Source organism: Harmonia axyridis, chromosome X (assembly GCF_914767665.1).
Source record: "Harmonia axyridis chromosome X, icHarAxyr1.1, whole genome shotgun sequence".
NCBI classification, from domain to species: domain Eukaryota; kingdom Metazoa; phylum Arthropoda; class Insecta; order Coleoptera; family Coccinellidae; genus Harmonia; species Harmonia axyridis.
This window is the reverse complement of record NC_059508.1, coordinates 22,280,524-22,298,225: the sequence shown is the minus strand read 5'-3', so window position 1 is coordinate 22,298,225 and position 17,702 is coordinate 22,280,524. Positions and strand designations below refer to the sequence as shown.

The window sequence follows — 17,702 nt, the reverse complement described above, 5'->3', positions numbered from 1 at the left end:
ATATTAAATAGTTGAATTAGCCACACTTATCACTCATTTGCCCATCTAATGCCTCAAGGAACTCCTTCTATTTTAATACCTTTTATAGTATGTATTGAAACAATTAGAAATATTATTCGTCCTGGAACTCTCGCTATTCGTTTATCAGCTAATATAATTGCAGGACACCTTTTATTAACCCATTAAAGCCCATAATTCCCCCGTGAAGATTTTCAACTGAAACTTTGTCTGATGAGTTATTTAGACTCAAAAAGTGATATTGTGTTATAAAAATAATGATCGAACATGCAGGAGAGTTACTATGAAGCGGCAACTTAAGTTGCCACTGGGATAATTCATGAAGAAATTTTCCAAAGTACAATAAAACTAGCATATCAATCGTATACATCTATTGTGATTCAACCGTATAATATTTCCTATGAAATTACATAAAATATTATTATTTTACATCATGAAAAATTTTGAAACACTCATCAGGATGAACAGGAACTTCACACTTCTTGCATACAAAAATTGTACGCCTGCCACATACTTTACAACGGCGATACTTGGATTCACCTTTTTCGATGAAATGATCTGTTCGATCTTTTCTTATTTCTTCGAGAGCTGGTGTGAACTCTAGAGATGATCGAACTCCTGCTACCATTGGAGGACTGCCGTAAGACTTCAGAATGAAAATAGCACACTGACGTCTGAAATCCAATAGAGGAATATCATGCCCAAGGCGACGATACAGTAACCAACCTTGTGTGCTGCATACATCCACAGTCCAAGAGAAATAAGGCCACCACCATTTTTTCGACCTGATTCTGTTTCGGTAGGAAGCCAAAAATTGATCAGAAAGATCTACTCCACCCATGTTACTATTGTAACGAGCAATAGGACCTGGTACTTTGACAGAAATGACCTTCTTTTCAATTCTGGAGTATCGGTTTGACTTTGACATAGGATGTACATTATCACAATTAGTAAGTACAGTAACAACATTGTTGTCATTCCAACGGACTGCTAAAATATCTCCTGAAGAACTGGTGGATGTTTCACCTCTGGGTTTATTTTTCCACGTTTTTTTATCTGGAAGTTTCATTGAAACACTACAGCGATTCTCACGCAGAGTACCAGTTCCACCAAGTCCTCTAGAACTAAGCTCTTCCAACAACCCAACCGATGTAAAAAGATTGTCAAAGTAGAGTCGAATACCCTTTGACAATTTCATGTGGTCTACAAGTCCAATTACTACGTCACCTCCTTGACCGAGTCCAGTTTCTGGAAGACGAGTTGAACTTCCACAATAGGGTTCAACATGATGGATGTATCCAGATGGATCCGCGGCAACCCATAACTTGAACCCAAATCTGATAGGTTTTCCGCGAATAAACTGTTTGCACCCATGCCTTCCGTAATAAGGAATCATACTCTCGTCGATACTAATAGTGGGCCCAGGACTGATTTGTTTGAAAGAGTTGTTGAGGTGATCAAAAATAGGTCGGACCTTGTACATTTTATCACTTCCATCATTGTTTTCATTGTTGGCAAGGTGAATAAAACTTATCAGTTCATCGAATCGGTTTCGACGGATGGCATCGGAAACTAAGTGCGAATGAACATCTGGATCTTGTTTCCAGTAGAGTCTTCTATATGGAAGAGGGTGGTAACCTGACATCAACATAATTCCGACAAATGTAATCATTTCTTCAGCAGTGGCATTCAGGTTGTGAACGAGTTTCTGCATAGCATAACGATTAGTTTCGGTTACGATATGACTCAATAAATCTTCCGAGAAGTAAGCCCTAAAAGCCTCAATAGGGCTTTTTACCGTTTCTTTCAGAAGATCTTCTGCTACCGGTCGGTATTCGCATTCAAGTTCAGGAATACTTGAAGATAACCCATTCATTTTCGGCTTCCAAGTACGTTCTGTGGGACGCTTACGTTTGGTGCTTCTTACTCTTGTCTGCGAAGAAGTCGTCGGTCTAGGTTCTTCTGAATGGTTCTCATCTTGGACGACTGGATTGCCGTGATCATCATCGATTTCTGGATTCTGCATTTCCACCTGAGAGCGTAATATACGGGCAGGAAGGTGGTCAAAATCTCCAACTACCTCTTCATCCGATAAATCAGAGTCCTTATCTGTATCTGCACCAGGAAGTTCATCAGGTGGACATATGGCTATATTGGTGGCTGATATGTCCTCATCGTTCTCGATAAGGTCAATTAATTCATGAAGAAGTAATCCAGTGCCTGATCTTCCACGAGTATACCTGTCGAAATCATTCAGTAAGAAATGTAAATATTGCAGAAACCGTTGTCACGTGTTCCCGTTGGCCACTTTAGTTGCCATCAAACTTTGCCCGTATGGCAAAAGCAAAATATTGCATGAAAATATTACTGTGAAGAAGAAATATACTGCTGAATTCATATTGAATAAAACTGGTACAAAAATACAAATGTGCATGCATTATTGAAATAGAATACTTACAATCTCTCATCGACGGCCATTATGGTGAATGAAAAAGTTCAAGAGCTCTGAATAAATCGTTATACACTAACTCACTGTTTGACAATATCTGACTGACGTTTGTGCTATTCGAGACAGGACATATCACATGACCGGAATTTACCAATGGAACTTCAATATCTATGCGCGTGCGCATAGAATGTAGTCGAATGCGCCGTGGCAACTTAAGTTGCCACGGGGCTGTAATGGGTTAACTCTTTTAGGAAACACTGGTCCTATAGTAAATTTGCTTATTTTATTAATTATTATAATTCAATTTATACTAATTTTATTAGAATCAGCAGTAGCTTTAATTCAATCTTATGTTTTTGCTATCCTTAGAACTCTTTATTCTAGAGAAAATAATTATGATAAAAAATCACCCATTTCATTTAGTAGATTATAGTCCTTGACCAATTTTAGGAGCTTTTAGAGCTATAACTGCAATAATAGGAATAATTAAATGATTCCATCTTTTTAACTCTAATTTATTTATTTTAAGAAATATAATTCTTTTACTAATTATATTTCAATGATGACGAGATGTAATTCGAGAAAGAACCTTTCAAGGAAACCACACTCTTTTAGTATCTTTTGGTTTACGATGAGGAATAATTTTATTTATTACCTCAGAGATTTTTTTCTTTGTTAGTTTTTTTTGAAGATTTTATCATATAAGATTATCTCCTTCTATCGAACTAGGAATAACTTGACCTCCAAAAGGAATTAATACCTTTAATCCTAATGAAATCCCATTATTAAACACTATTATTCTATTAAGATCAGGCCTAAGAGTAACTTGAGCCCACCATAGATTAATAGAAAATAATTTTAATCAAACATTTCAAAGATTAATTATTACTGTTTTTCTAGGAATATATTTTTCTTTACTACAAGGAATTGAATATTTAGAAGCCCCATTTTCTATAGCCGATTCAGTTTATGGAAGAACATTCTTTATAGCTACAGGATTCCATGGTTTACATGTTATTATTGGTTCTATTTTTCTTTTAGTATGTTTAACTCGATTAAACTTTAATCATTTTAGAAACAATCACCATTTTGGATTTGAAGCAGCAGCATGATATTGACATTTTGTAGACGTAGTATGACTATTCCTATATATATCTATTTATTGATGAGGTAGATATCTATATAGTATAAATATTACATTTGATTTCCAATCAAAAAATCTTTTAAAAGTATAGATAATATTCTTAATTTCATCTTTAATTTTAATAATTCTTAGAATTATAATAATTTTAATAATTATTGCAAATTATATCTCAATAAAAACATTTAAAGATCGAGAAAAAAGTTCTCCCTTTGAATGCGGATTTGACCCTAAAAATTCTGCACGCCTACCATTCTCAATTCACTTTTTTTTAATCGCTTTAATTTTTTTAATTTTTGATGTAGAAATTACCCTTATTATCCCTTTTATTTATAGAATAAAATATTCTAATATTATAATTATTAGCATTATATTTTTTATATTCATAGCAATCTTAATTTTAGGTTTATACCATGAATGAAAACAAGGAGCCTTAAACTGATCTTTATAGGATAATAGTTAAATTAACATTTAATTTGCATTTAAAAAATACTGTTTTTCAGTTTATCTTAAATAAGAAGCAAAATATTGCTTTTAGTTTCGACCTAAAAATTTGAATTTAAATTCCTTATTTAATTGAAACCAAACTAGAGGTAAGTCACTGTTAATGATTCCAATGAGAAACTCTCCAATTAAAGAAATATAAAAATTTAAGCTTCTTACTTAATATATAGCAATTTGTTAATATTTCTATTTATATAGTTTATCTAAAACATTATATTTTCATTATAAAAAAAGATTAATTCTTATAAATACTTAAAAAATATTTTAATTTACCTCAATATCTTCAATATTGCGCTCTATTAAGCTATTTAAGTAGAATATATAAATCAATAACAAAATAATTCAAATTAAAAATATGATTATATAAATCTTTAAACTATTTTTAAAAATATACTGAAATAAAACAGAAATTTTTTTAAGAAATTTAAATAAACCCTGACTTCCTAAGGACTCTGATCAACCTTGATCTAAAAATTTATAATTTAGTATTCCTAAATTAATAAAAAAATTATTTATTCCAAAAGTTGAAATATAAGGCAAATTCCATATTAATACTAAAAAAATTAATATTTTCATTAAATTAGAAAAAATTAAATTATAATTTAATTTTAATAAAGAAATCTCAAAACCTATAATTACCCCAATTATTACTATAATTAAAATTAAAATTTTCATAAAAAAAGGTAATACAACTAAATTGATATCCTTAAATATAAATCATATAAGAACCGTTCCTGAAAATAATACAATAATAAATATAAATCCTATTCTATAAACTATTTCATCTCTTAATTCTTCAGTTCTATTTATTCTAAACCCACAATAATCTGTAAATATTAAATAATTTAATAAACGCACTGTATAAGAAACTGTTAATGTTAAAGAAATTAATATAATTAAATAAATTACAATATTTAATCTTGTCATAGAATAAACCTCTATAATTAAATCTTTTGAGTAAAATCCAGAAAAAAAAGGAATACCACATAATGATAAATTTCTTACATTAAAATATATTACAGTTATAGGAGTTTTATAAACTAAACCTCCTATAAAACGAATATCTTGACATTCTCCTATTAAATGAATAAAATTACCTGCACATATAAATAATAAGGCTTTAAATAAAGCATGAATTAATAAATGAAAAAAAGCTAATTCATATAAACCTAATCTTAAAATAGTAACTATTAAACCTAACTGACTTAAAGTTGATAAAGCAATAATTTTTTTTAAATCATATTCAAAATTAGCCGCTAAACCTGAGATTAATATTGTTATCAATCCAATGAATATTAACACAAAAGAATAATTTTCCAATAATAAATGAAATCGAATTAATAAATAAACCCCTGCTGTTACTAAAGTTGAAGAATGTACTAATGCTGAAACAGGAGTAGGAGCAGCTATAGCTGCTGGTAATCAAGCTGAAAAAGGAATTTGTGCACTTTTAGTTAAAGCAGCAATAATAATTAACAAACCTACAATTATTATTCTTTTATCTCTATAATAATAATCAATATATAATATAAAATTTCATCTTCCAAAATTTATTATCCAAGCAATAGAAATTATTAATATTGCATCTCCTACTCGATTAGATAAAGCTGTTAATATACCAGCTGAATAAGATTTTACATTTTGATAATAAATTACTAAACAATAAGAAACTAATCCTAACCCATCTCAACCCAATAAAATTGAAATTAAATTTGGACTTAAAATTATTAATAATATAGATAAAACAAATATAAAAACTAGTATAATAAAACGATTAATAGATAAATCCTTAGATATATAAGATTTTCTATAAAAAATTACTATGGTAGAAATAAATAAAACAAAAGAAACAAATAATAAAGATATTCAATCTAAAAGAATTAATATTTCTACTTCTATTGAATTTAAATTAAAAATTCTTCACTCAATAAAATAAACCTTTCCTGTATTAAGTAAAAATAATCTAAAACAAAAAAAAAAAAAAAAAACCTAAGTATTAATCTAGAAAAAATTACACAAAAAGATATTACTTAAAGTTAAAGTAACTTCATTGACTCCACAAATCAATATTTTATATAAACTATTTAAGTAAAAGAAAAATAAATCTCTTTTTAATAAAATTAAATTTAAAGGAACCCAATGTATGAGTAATAAAATTAATTCTCGATAAGAAATTAATTCAAAAAAATATAACCTTCTGTAAAATTTTCCATGTTGACTAAAAGAATATAAATACAAACTATAAGAAGCTCTCAAAAAAGTTATAATTATTAATATAAATATAAAAATATGAGAATAATTAATTAAACTATTAATTAACAAAATTTCTCTTAACAAATTTAAAGAAGGTGGTGCAGCTATATTTCTAATTACTAACAAAAATCACCATAAAGATAAAAAAGGTACAATATTAATTAAACCTTTATTAATAAAAATACTTCGACTAACAATACGTTCATAATTTATATTTACTAAAACAAATAATCCTGAAGAACAACAGCCATGAGCTAATATTATTATTAAAGATCCAGTAATTCCTCAAGAATTAAATGTTAATAAACCTGACAATAAAAGTCCTATATGAACAACTGAAGAATAAGCAATTAAAGATTTTATATCTCTTTGACGTAAACAACTTAAAGAAACTAAAATCCCTCCTATTAAAGATAAATTAATTAAAAAAAAATTAACCTTAACTCCTAGATATATAAATATAGTTAAAAATCGAATAAGTCCATATCTTCCTAACTTTAATATCACTCCTGCTAATATTATAGACCCAGCAACTGAAGCTTCTACATGTGCTTTAGGCAATCATAAATGAAATAAAAATATCGGCATTTTAACTAAAAATACTATTATTATTATAAAATATAAAATAAAACTAAATAAATTTACATTAATATAAGTCAAATCTAATGTTTTAAACTTTGAATAATAAATAAAAATAAACAATATTATTGGTAAAGAAGCTATAATTGTATAAAAAAATATATATATTCCAGCTTGAATACGTTCAGGCTGATATCCTCAACCTAAAATCAAAATCAAAATTGGAATTAACCTAGCCTCAAAAAATATCTAAAATAAAAATATATTTATAGAAGAAAAAGTTAATAATAAAAAAAGCAATAATAATAATAATAAAATACTAAATAACTCACTGAAATCTTTTAAATTAAAAAGTTTTTCTCTAGCTATAAATATTAAAAAAGAAATTCAAAACCTTAATAATAACAAAAAATATGATAAAAAATCTATACCTATAAAAAAATTTAATGAACTAAAAAATAAAAAAGAAATTTTTGAAAAAAATCAAATTCTTATTAAAATTAAATAATTTTTAATTAATCAAAATTTATTTATAAAACATAAAGGAATCATAAATACTAATATTATTAATATTATCATAAAATATTTAATGAATTAAAATAATCATTTCCATAAGAACGAATTATTGACACTAATAAAGATAATCCCAAAACTCTTTCACAAACACTTATAGTTAAAAAAACTACTACAAAATAAAATTCATAACTAAAATAAGATAAATAAAAATATATTATTATAAATAAAGTTAAAATTACTAATTCTAATCTAAGTAATGTTATTAATAAATGTTTTCGATCAATAAATAAATTTAAAATTCTAAAAATAAACATACTTAAAAAAATTATTTCCATATTTTAATAATTTAAAAAAAATACTGGTCTTGTAAACCAGCTTTAAGATTTAATCTTTTAAAATATCAGAGGAAAACAAATATATCTTTAATCTCCAAAATTAATATTTTTTATTAAACTACCCTCTGAAATCTTAATTTTAACATTTTTAAATTTTTTGGCAATTTTTCTTACCCACCCCCTATCCTTAGGACTACTTATTTTAACTTATACAATTATAACTTGTATCATTATAGGATTAATAAGATCAAACTTTTGATTTTCATATATTTTAATATTAATTATAATTGGAGGTTTACTAATTTTATTTATTTATATAACAAGAACTGCCTCTAATGAAAAATTTAAATTTAATAAATATATTATATTTATTATAATTAGTTTATTTATAATTACTATATTTATAAATAATATAAATCTATATTTAATAAATCAAAATATTAATAATGAAATTTTACATAAAATAGATTTAATTAGAAATTTTTATTTAAATTTAAATAAATTTTTAAATTACCCAAATTCTAACATATTTTTAATTTTGATTTTTTATTTATTAATTTCAATAATTGCAGTTGTAAAAATTACTAAAGTAAAATTTGGACCGTTACGTCAATTTAAATATGAAAATACCAATACGAAAAATTAATTCTTTAACGAAAATTATTAACAACTCTTTAATCGATCTACCTACACCAAGAAATATTTCATATTTATGAAATTTTGGATCTTTATTAGGCTTGTGTTTAATAATACAAATTATTACAGGATTATTTTTATCTATACATTATTGTGCAAACGTAGATTTAGCTTTTAATAGAGTGACTCATATTTGTCGAGACGTAAATATAGGATGGTTAATACGAACTATTCATGCAAATGGAGCCTCTTTATTTTTTATATGTTTATATTTACATATTAGGCGAGGCTTATATTTTGGTTCTTACAAACTTACAGAAACTTGAATGACAGGAACTACTATTTTATTTATATCTATAGCTACAGCCTTTTTAGGTTATGTTCTTCCCTGAGGGCAAATATCTTTTTGAGGAGCAACTGTAATTACAAATTTAGTTTCTGCAATCCCTTACCTAGGAAATTCTATCGTTATTTGACTATGAGGAGGTTTTGCTGTTGACAATGCTACATTAAACCGATTTTATTCATTTCATTTTATTTTACCTTTCATTATTTCAGCTTTAATTATAATTCATTTACTATTTTTACATAACTCTGGCTCTAGTAATCCTTTAGGATCTAATTCTAATCTAGATAAAATTAGTTTTCATCCATATTTCTCCTTTAAAGATATTTTAGGTTTTCTCATTATAATATTTTTTATTTTAAATATTATTATTCTATATCCTTATATATTAAGAGATCCTGATAATTTTATCCCAGCTAATCCTCTTTCCACCCCTCCTCATATTCAACCAGAATGATATTTTTTATTTGCTTATGCAATTCTTCGCTCTATTCCCAATAAACTTGGAGGTGTAATTGCTTTAGTAATATCAATTGCTATTCTTTATTTTATACCTTTTATTAATTTCAAAATAATGAAAAGAAACAGCTTTTATTATATTAATAAAATTATATTTTGAAATTTTATCGTTACAGTTATAATTTTAACATGAATCGGAGCTAAACCAGTTGAAGATCCTTTTATTTTCATAGGACAAATTTTTACCTTAATCTATTTCATATACTTTATATTAAACTCAATTATTTATAAAATTTGAGACTGATGAATATTTAATTAATCAATGAGCTTGAAAAGCATATATTTTGAAAATATAAGAAAGAATTTAAATTTCTATTGATTTATACAAAATTTAATTAACTATATAATTAATACTATAAATAATAATCTTAATCTAAAATTTAATATAAGTATATTCAAAGAAACAGGCAAAAAAACCTTTCAAGATAAATATATTAATTTATCATATCGATAACGAGGTAAAGTCCCTCGAACCCAAATTCATATAAAAGAAAAAAATAATAATTTAAAAAAAAATATAATAGAATAAAAATCTCCTCCTATAAAAATCAACCTTCTTATTATTCTTATGAAAATAATATTAGAATATTCAGCCATAAAAATAAAAGCAAATCCAAAACTTCTATATTCAACGTTAAATCCTGAAACTAACTCTGATTCACCCTCAGAAAAATCAAAAGGAGTTCGATTAGTTTCAGCTAATCTTGAAATAAATCATATTATTCTTAGAGGAAAATTAAATATAACAAATCAAACATATTTTTGATAAAAAATAAAATCTATTAAATTTAAAGATATAATTAACACTAAAAATGATAATAAAATTAAAAATATTCTTACTTCATAAGAAATTACTTGAGCAACTGAACGAAGCCTTCCTAATAAAGAATAAATCGAATTTGAAGATCAACCCGATAATATAATTGTATACACACTAAAACTAGAAATTACAAAAAAAAACAATACAGAAAAATTAAACTTAAATAAATAACAATAAAAAGGTATTCTTATTCATAATATTAATGCTAAAATTAAATTAAAAACTGGTGATATATAATAAATTAAAATATTAGCCATATAAGGAAAAATTATTTCTTTTCTAAATAATTTAATTGCATCACTAAAAGGCTGTAAAATTCCTAAAAAACCTACTTTATTAGGGCCTTTTCGAATTTGAATATATCCTAATAACTTACGTTCTAATAAAGTTAAAAAAGCTACTCTAACTAAAATACAAATAATTATTAAAATAAAAATTATCAAAATTAAAATTATATCAATTATTATTTGTATAAAATACTTATAAAGATTCTAAATCTAACGCACTAATCTGCCAAAATAATAATTTTATTCATTTATAAAATTTTAAATCATAAACTTGGTCCTTTCGTACTAAAATTTATTAAATTATTAAAGATAGAAACCAACCTGGCTTACACCGGTTTAAACTCAGATCATGTAAAGTTTTAATGGTCGAACAGACCAAATATTTAAGCTTCTACACCTAAATTTAACTTTAATCCAACATCGAGGTCGCAATCTTTTCTTTCGATTTGAACTCTAAAAAAAAATAACGCTGTTATCCCTAAGGTAATTTATTCTTTTAATCATAAAAATGGATCAATTTTTCATAAATTAATGGTTAAAGTTAAAAAAGTTAATCTAATTTTTTTATCACCCCAATCAAATTTAATAAAAATTTTAAATTTTTTAATTCTTTAAATTAAAAATCTTTTATAAATTAAACTCTATAGGGTCTTCTCGTCTTTTAAAAAAATTTAAGCTTTTTAACTTAAAAATAAAATTTTTAAATAATAAAATTTAGAAAGTTATCTTCTCATCAAACCATTCATACAAGCTTTCAATTAAAAAACTAATGATTATGCTACCTTTGCACAGTCAAAATACTGCGGCCCTTCAAATTTTATTCAGTGGGCAGGTCCTACTTTAAATTATAATCAAAAAGAGATGTTTTTATTAAACAGGTGAAAGATATTTTTGCCTAATTACTTAATTATACCTTTCGTAATTACTTATATTTTTACAAAATAATTAATACTAAGTTGATTTTGGTCGTCCTACTTCAGGATCAATTTCAACATTCTAAACCAATCCTGAGGCTAAGTCCAACAATCAACACCAAATCCGATAAATTTGAGTTGATTTTGGTCGTCCTACTTCAGGATCAATTCCAACATTCTAAACCAATCCTGAGGCTAAGTCCAACAATCAACACCAAATCCGATAAATTTGAGTTGATTTTGGTCGTCCTTCTTCAGGATCAATTTCAACATTCTAAACTAATCCTGAGGCTAAGTCCAACAATCAACACCAAACCCGATAAATTTGAGTTGATTTTGGTCGTCCTACTTCAGGATCAATTCCAACATTCTAAACCAATCCTGAGGCTAAGTCCAACAATCAACACCAAATCCGATAAATTTGAGTTGATTTTGGTCGTCCTACTTCAGGATCAATTTCAACATTCTAAACCAATCCTGAGGCTAAGTCCAACAATCAACACCAAATCCGATAAATTTGAGTTGATTTTGGTCGTCCTACTTCAGGATCAATTTCAACATTCTAAACCAATCCTGAGGCTAAGTCCAACAATCAACACCAAATCCGATAAATTTGAGTTGATTTTGGTCGTCCTACTTCAGGATCAATTTCAACATTCTAAACTAATCCTGAGGCTAAGTCCAACAATCAACGTTTAAGTTTTTAAAATTATTAGTTTTTGATTTTGATTAACTAAGAAACTGACTTTTAAATTTTTAAAATTTTTAAATATCACCTTATTTATAAATTTGTATTAGAATTCTATTGGGGGGGATCAATAGAATTCAATTTACAAAAATTTGAATAAATGGATTTATATTTAAAAATCAAAAAATTTTGTAATTAAAAATTATTCTTTCAATTTTATTTTCACAGAAAAGGTTTAAATTTTCTATAAAATAAATTTTCTGTTAGACTAGAAGAAGAATTTTTTCTAAAAGTTGATTTTTCTAACAAAATAGTATATTTTTAGACAGAGCTTCATATTTACTGGAACAATTAAGATTTTTTCATGATCACGCCCTTTTGATCTTAATAATAATCACTTGTATTGTAACATATACCATAATGAGACTAACATTAAATAATTATAACCATCGTTTTATATTAGAAGGACACAATATTGAAACAATTTGAACTATCATACCAGCATTAACTTTAATTTTTATTGCTTTTCCTTCTTTAAAATTAATTTACTTAATTGATGAAATCCGTAACCCTTTAGTTACTATTAAAACTATTGGTCATCAATGATATTGAACCTATGAATATACAGATTTTAAAAATCTTGAATTTGATTCATATTTAATTAATAATAATCAACTTTTTAATTTTCGATTACTAGAAGTTGATAATCGAACTATTTTACCATATCTTTCTCATATTCGAATTCTAACTTCATCTTCTGACGTAAATCATTCTTGAACAGTTCCTTCAACAGGAGTAAAAGTTGATGCCTCCCCAGGGCGATTAAATCAACTTAGATTTAATTTAAATCGAACTGGAATTTTTTTTGGCCAATGTTCAGAAATTTGTGGAGCAAACCATAGATTTATACCTATTTCTATTGAAAGAATTTCTCCCCAAAATTTCATTAAATGGGTAGAAAATTTTTCATTAGATGACTGAAAGATAAGTATTGGTCTCTTAAACCACTTTATAGTAATTAACGACTACTTCTAATGAAAAATTTAGTTAACCTATAACATTAGTTTGTCAAACTAAAATCATTCTCAGAATAATTTTTAATTCCTCAAACTATACCTATGGATTGGTTTTCCTTATATATTTTAATAACACTTTTATTTATTATTTTAAACATTAAAATATTTTATTCTCATAAAAAATCTCCTTTAAAAAATTTTAAATTATTAAATAAAAAACTTTCTTGAAAATGATAATAAATCTTTTTTCTTCTTTTGATCCTTCATCTTATTTTATATTACCTTTAAATTGACTAAGAATAATTATTAGTTTTTTATTTATTCCTTCTATATTCTGACTAATTCCTAATCGATTTAACTTTTTAATTCAAAATATATTAATTACTCTACATAAAGAATTCAAAATCATTACAAAAAAAAATAATACTTTAATATTTATTGTATTATTTTACTTCATTATAATAAATAACTTAATAGGGTTATTTCCTTACATTTTTACAGCCTCAAGTCATATAATTTTTACTCTATCCCTAGCTTTACCTTTATGGTTAAGATTTATATTAAATAGTTGAATTAGCCACACTTATCACTCATTTGCCCATCTAATGCCTCAAGGAACTCCTTCTATTTTAATACCTTTTATAGTATGTATTGAAACAATTAGAAATATTATTCGTCCTGGAACTCTCGCTATTCGTTTATCAGCTTATATAATTGCAGGACACCTTTTATTAACTCTTTTAGGAAATACTGGTCCTATAGTAAATTTGCTTATTTTATTAATTATTATAATTCAATTTATACTAATTTTATTAGAATCAGCAGTAGCTTTAATTCATTCTTATGTTTTTGCTATCCTTAGAACTCTTTATTCTAGAGAAAATAATTATGATAAAAAATCACCCATTTCATTTAGTAGATTATAGTCCTTGACCAATTTTAGGAGCTTTTAGAGCTATAACTGCAATAATAGGAATAATTAAATGATTCCATCTTTTTAACTCTAATTTATTTATTTTAAGAAATATTATTCTTTTACTAATTATATTTCAATGATGACGAGATGTAATTCGAGAAAGAACCTTTCAAGGAAACCACACTCTTTTAGTATCTTTTGGTTTACGATGAGGAATAATTTTATTTATTACCTCAGAGATTTTTTTCTTTGTTAGTTTTTTTTTGAAGATTTTATCATATAAGATTATCTCCTTCTATCGAACTAGGAATAACTTGACCTCCAAAAGGAATTAATACCTTTAATCCTAATGAAATCCCATTATTGAACACTATTATTCTATTAAGATCAGGCCTAAGTGTAACTTGAGCCCACCATAGATTAATAGAAAATAATTTTAATCAAACATTTCAAAGATTAATTATTACTGTTTTTCTAGGAATATATTTTTCTTTACTACAAGGAATTGAATATTTAGAAGCCCCATTTTCTTTAGCCGATTCAGTTTATGGAAGAACATTCTTTATAGCTACAGGATTCCATGGTTTACATGTTATTATTGGTTCTATTTTTCTTTTAGTATGTTTAACTCGATTAAACTTTAATCATTTTAGAAACAATCACCATTTTGGATTTGAAGCAGCAGCATGATATTGACATTTTGTAGACGTAGTATGACTATTCCTATATATATCTATTTATTGATGAGGTAGATATCTATATAGTATAAATATTACATTTGATTTCCAATCAAAAAATCTTTTAAAAGTATAGATAATATTCTTAATTTCATCTTTAATTTTAATAATTCTTAGAATTATAATAATTTTAATAATTATTGCAAATTATATCTCAATAAAAACATTTAAAGATCGAGAAAAAAGTTCTCCCTTTGAATGCGGATTTGACCCTAAAAATTCTGCACGCCTACCATTCTCAATTCACTTTTTTTTAATCGCTTTAATTTTTTTAATTTTTGATGTAGAAATTACCCTTATTATCCCTTTTATTTATAGAATAAAATATTCTAATATTATAATTATTAGCATTATATTTTTTTTATTCATAGCAATCTTAATTTTAGGTTTATACCATGAATGAAAACAAGGAGCCTTAAACTGATCTTTATAGGATAATAGTTAAATTAACATTTAATTTGCATTTAAAAAATACTGTTTTTCAGTTTATCTTAAATAAGAAGCAAAATATTGCTTTTAGTTTCGACCTAAAAATTTGAATTTAAATTCCTTATTTAATTGAAACCAAACTAGAGGTAAGTCACTGTTAATGATTCCAATGAGAAACTCTCCAATTAAAGAAATATAAAAATTTAAGCTTCTAACTTAATATATAGCAATTTGTTAATATTTCTATTTATATAGTTTATCTAAAACATTATATTTTCATTATAAAAAAAGATTAATTCTTATAAATACTTAAAAAATATTTTAATTTACCTCAATATCTTCAATATTGCGCTCTATTAAGCTATTTAAGTAGAATATATAAATCAATAACGAAATAATTCAAATTAAAAATATGATTATATAAATCTTTAAACTATTTTTAAAAATATACTGAAATAAAACAGAAATTTTTTTAAAAAATTTAAATAAACCCTGACTTCCTAAGGACTCTGATCAACCTTGATCTAAAAATTTATAATTTAGTATTCCTAAATTAATAAAAAAATAATTTATTCCAAAAGTTGAAATATAAGGCAAATTCCATATTAATACTAAAAAAATTAAAATTTTTATTAAATTAGAAAAAATTAAATTATAATTTAATTTTAATAAAGAAATCTCAAAACCTATAATTACCCCAATTATTACTATAATTAAAATTAAAATTTTCATAAAAAAAGGTAATACAACTAAATTGATATCCTTAAATATAAATCATATAAGAACCGTTCCTGAAAATAATACAATAATAAATATAAATCCTATTCTATAAACTATTTCATCTCTTAATTCTTCAGTTCTATTTATTCTAAACCCACAATAATCTGTAAATATTAAATAATTTAATAAACGCACTGTATAAGAAACTGTTAATGTTAAAGAAATTAATATAATTAAATAAATTACAATATTTAATCTTGTCATAGAATAAACCTCTATAATTAAATCTTTTGAGTAAAATCTAGAAAAAAAAGGAATACCACATAATGATAAATTTCTTACATTAAAATATATTACAGTTATAGGAGTTTTATAAACTAAACCTCCTATAAAACGAATATCTTGACATTCTCCTATTAAATGAATAAAATTACCTGCACATATAAATAATAAGGCTTTAAATAAAGCATGAATTAATAAATGAAAAAAAGCTAATTCATATAAACATAATCTTAAAATAGTAACTATTAAACCTAACTGACTTAAAGTTGATAAAGCAATAATTTTTTTTAAATCATATTCAAAATTAGCCGCTAAACCTGAGATTAATATTGTTATCAATCCAATGAATATTAACACAAAAGAATAATTTTCCAATAATAAATGAAATCGAATTAATAAATAAACCCCTGCTGTTACTAAAGTTGAAGAATGTACTAATGCTGAAACAGGAGTAGGAGCAGCTATAGCTGCTGGTAATCAAGCTGAAAAAGGAATTTGTGCACTTTTAGTTAAAGCAGCAATAATAATTAACAAACCTACAATTATTATTCTTTTATCTCTATAATAATAATCAATATATAATATAAAATTTCATCTTCCAAAATTTATTATCCAAGCAATAGAAATTATTAATATTGCATCTCCTACTCGATTAGATAAAGCTGTTAATATACCAGCTGAATAAGATTTTACATTTTGATAATAAATTACTAAACAATAAGAAACTAATCCTAACCCATCTCAACCCAATAAAATTGAAATTAAATTTGGACTTAAAATTATTAATAATATAGATAGAACAAATATAAAAACTAGTATAATAAAACGATTAATAGATAAATCCTTAGATATATAAGATTTTCTATAAAAAATTACTATGGTAGAAATAAATAAAACAAAAGAAACAAATAATAAAGATATTCAATCTAAAAGAATTAATATTTCTACTTCTATTGAATTTAAATTAAAAATTCTTCACTCAATAAAATAAACCTTTCCTGTATTAAGTAAAAATAATCTAAAACAAAAAAAAAAAAAAAAAAACCTAAGTATTAATCTAGAAAAAATTACACAAAAAGATATTACTTAAAGTTAAAGTAACTTCATTGACTCCACAAATCAATATTTTATATAAACTATTCAAGTAAAAGAAAAATAAATCTCTTTTTAATAAAATTAAATTTAAAGGAACCCAATGTATGAGTAATAAAATTAATTCTCGATAAGAAATTAATTCAAAAAAATATAATCTTCTGTAAAATTTTCCATGTTGACTAAAAGAATATAAATACAAACTATAAGAAGCTCTCAAAAAAGTTATAATTATTAATATAAATATACAAATATGAGAATAATTAATTAAACTATTAATTAACAAAATTTCTCTTAACAAATTTAAAGAAGGTGGTGCAGCTATATTTCTAATTACTAACAAAAATCACCATAAAGATAAAAAAGGTACAATATTAATTAAACCTTTATTAATAAAAATACTTCGACTAACAATACGTTCATAATTTATATTTACTAAAACAAATAATCCTGAAGAACAACAGCCATGAGCTAATATTATTATTAAAGATCCAGTAATTCCTCA

At 24.8% G+C, this 17,702-nt stretch overlaps 1 protein-coding gene and 4 pseudogenes across 1 annotated transcript; 2 read left to right on the top strand and 3 right to left on the bottom strand.

Annotated features, from left to right (window-relative positions):
• Positions 1–374: 374 nt before the first annotated feature.
• LOC123685841 (piggyBac transposable element-derived protein 3-like) lies at positions 375–2,699 on the bottom strand. The gene is made up of 2 exons (XM_045625706.1): positions 2,477–2,699; positions 375–2,258 (listed from the first exon to the last, which is right to left on the bottom strand). The coding sequence occupies exons 1-2, from the start codon at positions 2,494–2,496 to the stop codon at positions 440–442; spliced, it is 1,839 nt and encodes a 612-aa protein (XP_045481662.1). The 5' UTR covers positions 2,497–2,699; the 3' UTR covers positions 375–439.
• Positions 2,700–4,439: 1,740 nt separating this feature from the next.
• LOC123685842 lies at positions 4,440–6,065 on the bottom strand (annotated as a pseudogene).
• A 2,335-nt stretch (positions 6,066–8,400) lies between these two features.
• LOC123685843 lies at positions 8,401–9,353 on the top strand (annotated as a pseudogene).
• LOC123686638 lies at positions 9,251–13,047 on the top strand (annotated as a pseudogene).
• A 2,433-nt stretch (positions 13,048–15,480) lies between these two features.
• LOC123685840 lies at positions 15,481–17,113 on the bottom strand (annotated as a pseudogene).
• Between the last annotated feature and the right edge of the window lie 589 nt (positions 17,114–17,702).

What these genes read in the sequence shown, in the direction of transcription:
- LOC123685841 (XM_045625706.1), bottom strand. Translation starts at nt 2,496, where the DNA reads ATGGCCGTCGATGAGAGATT. An exon ending in ATGGCCGTCGATGAGAGATT is followed by an intron (nt 2,259 to 2,476) that starts GTAAGTATTCTA and finishes TGATTTCGACAG; the next exon opens with GTATACTCGTGGAAGATCAG.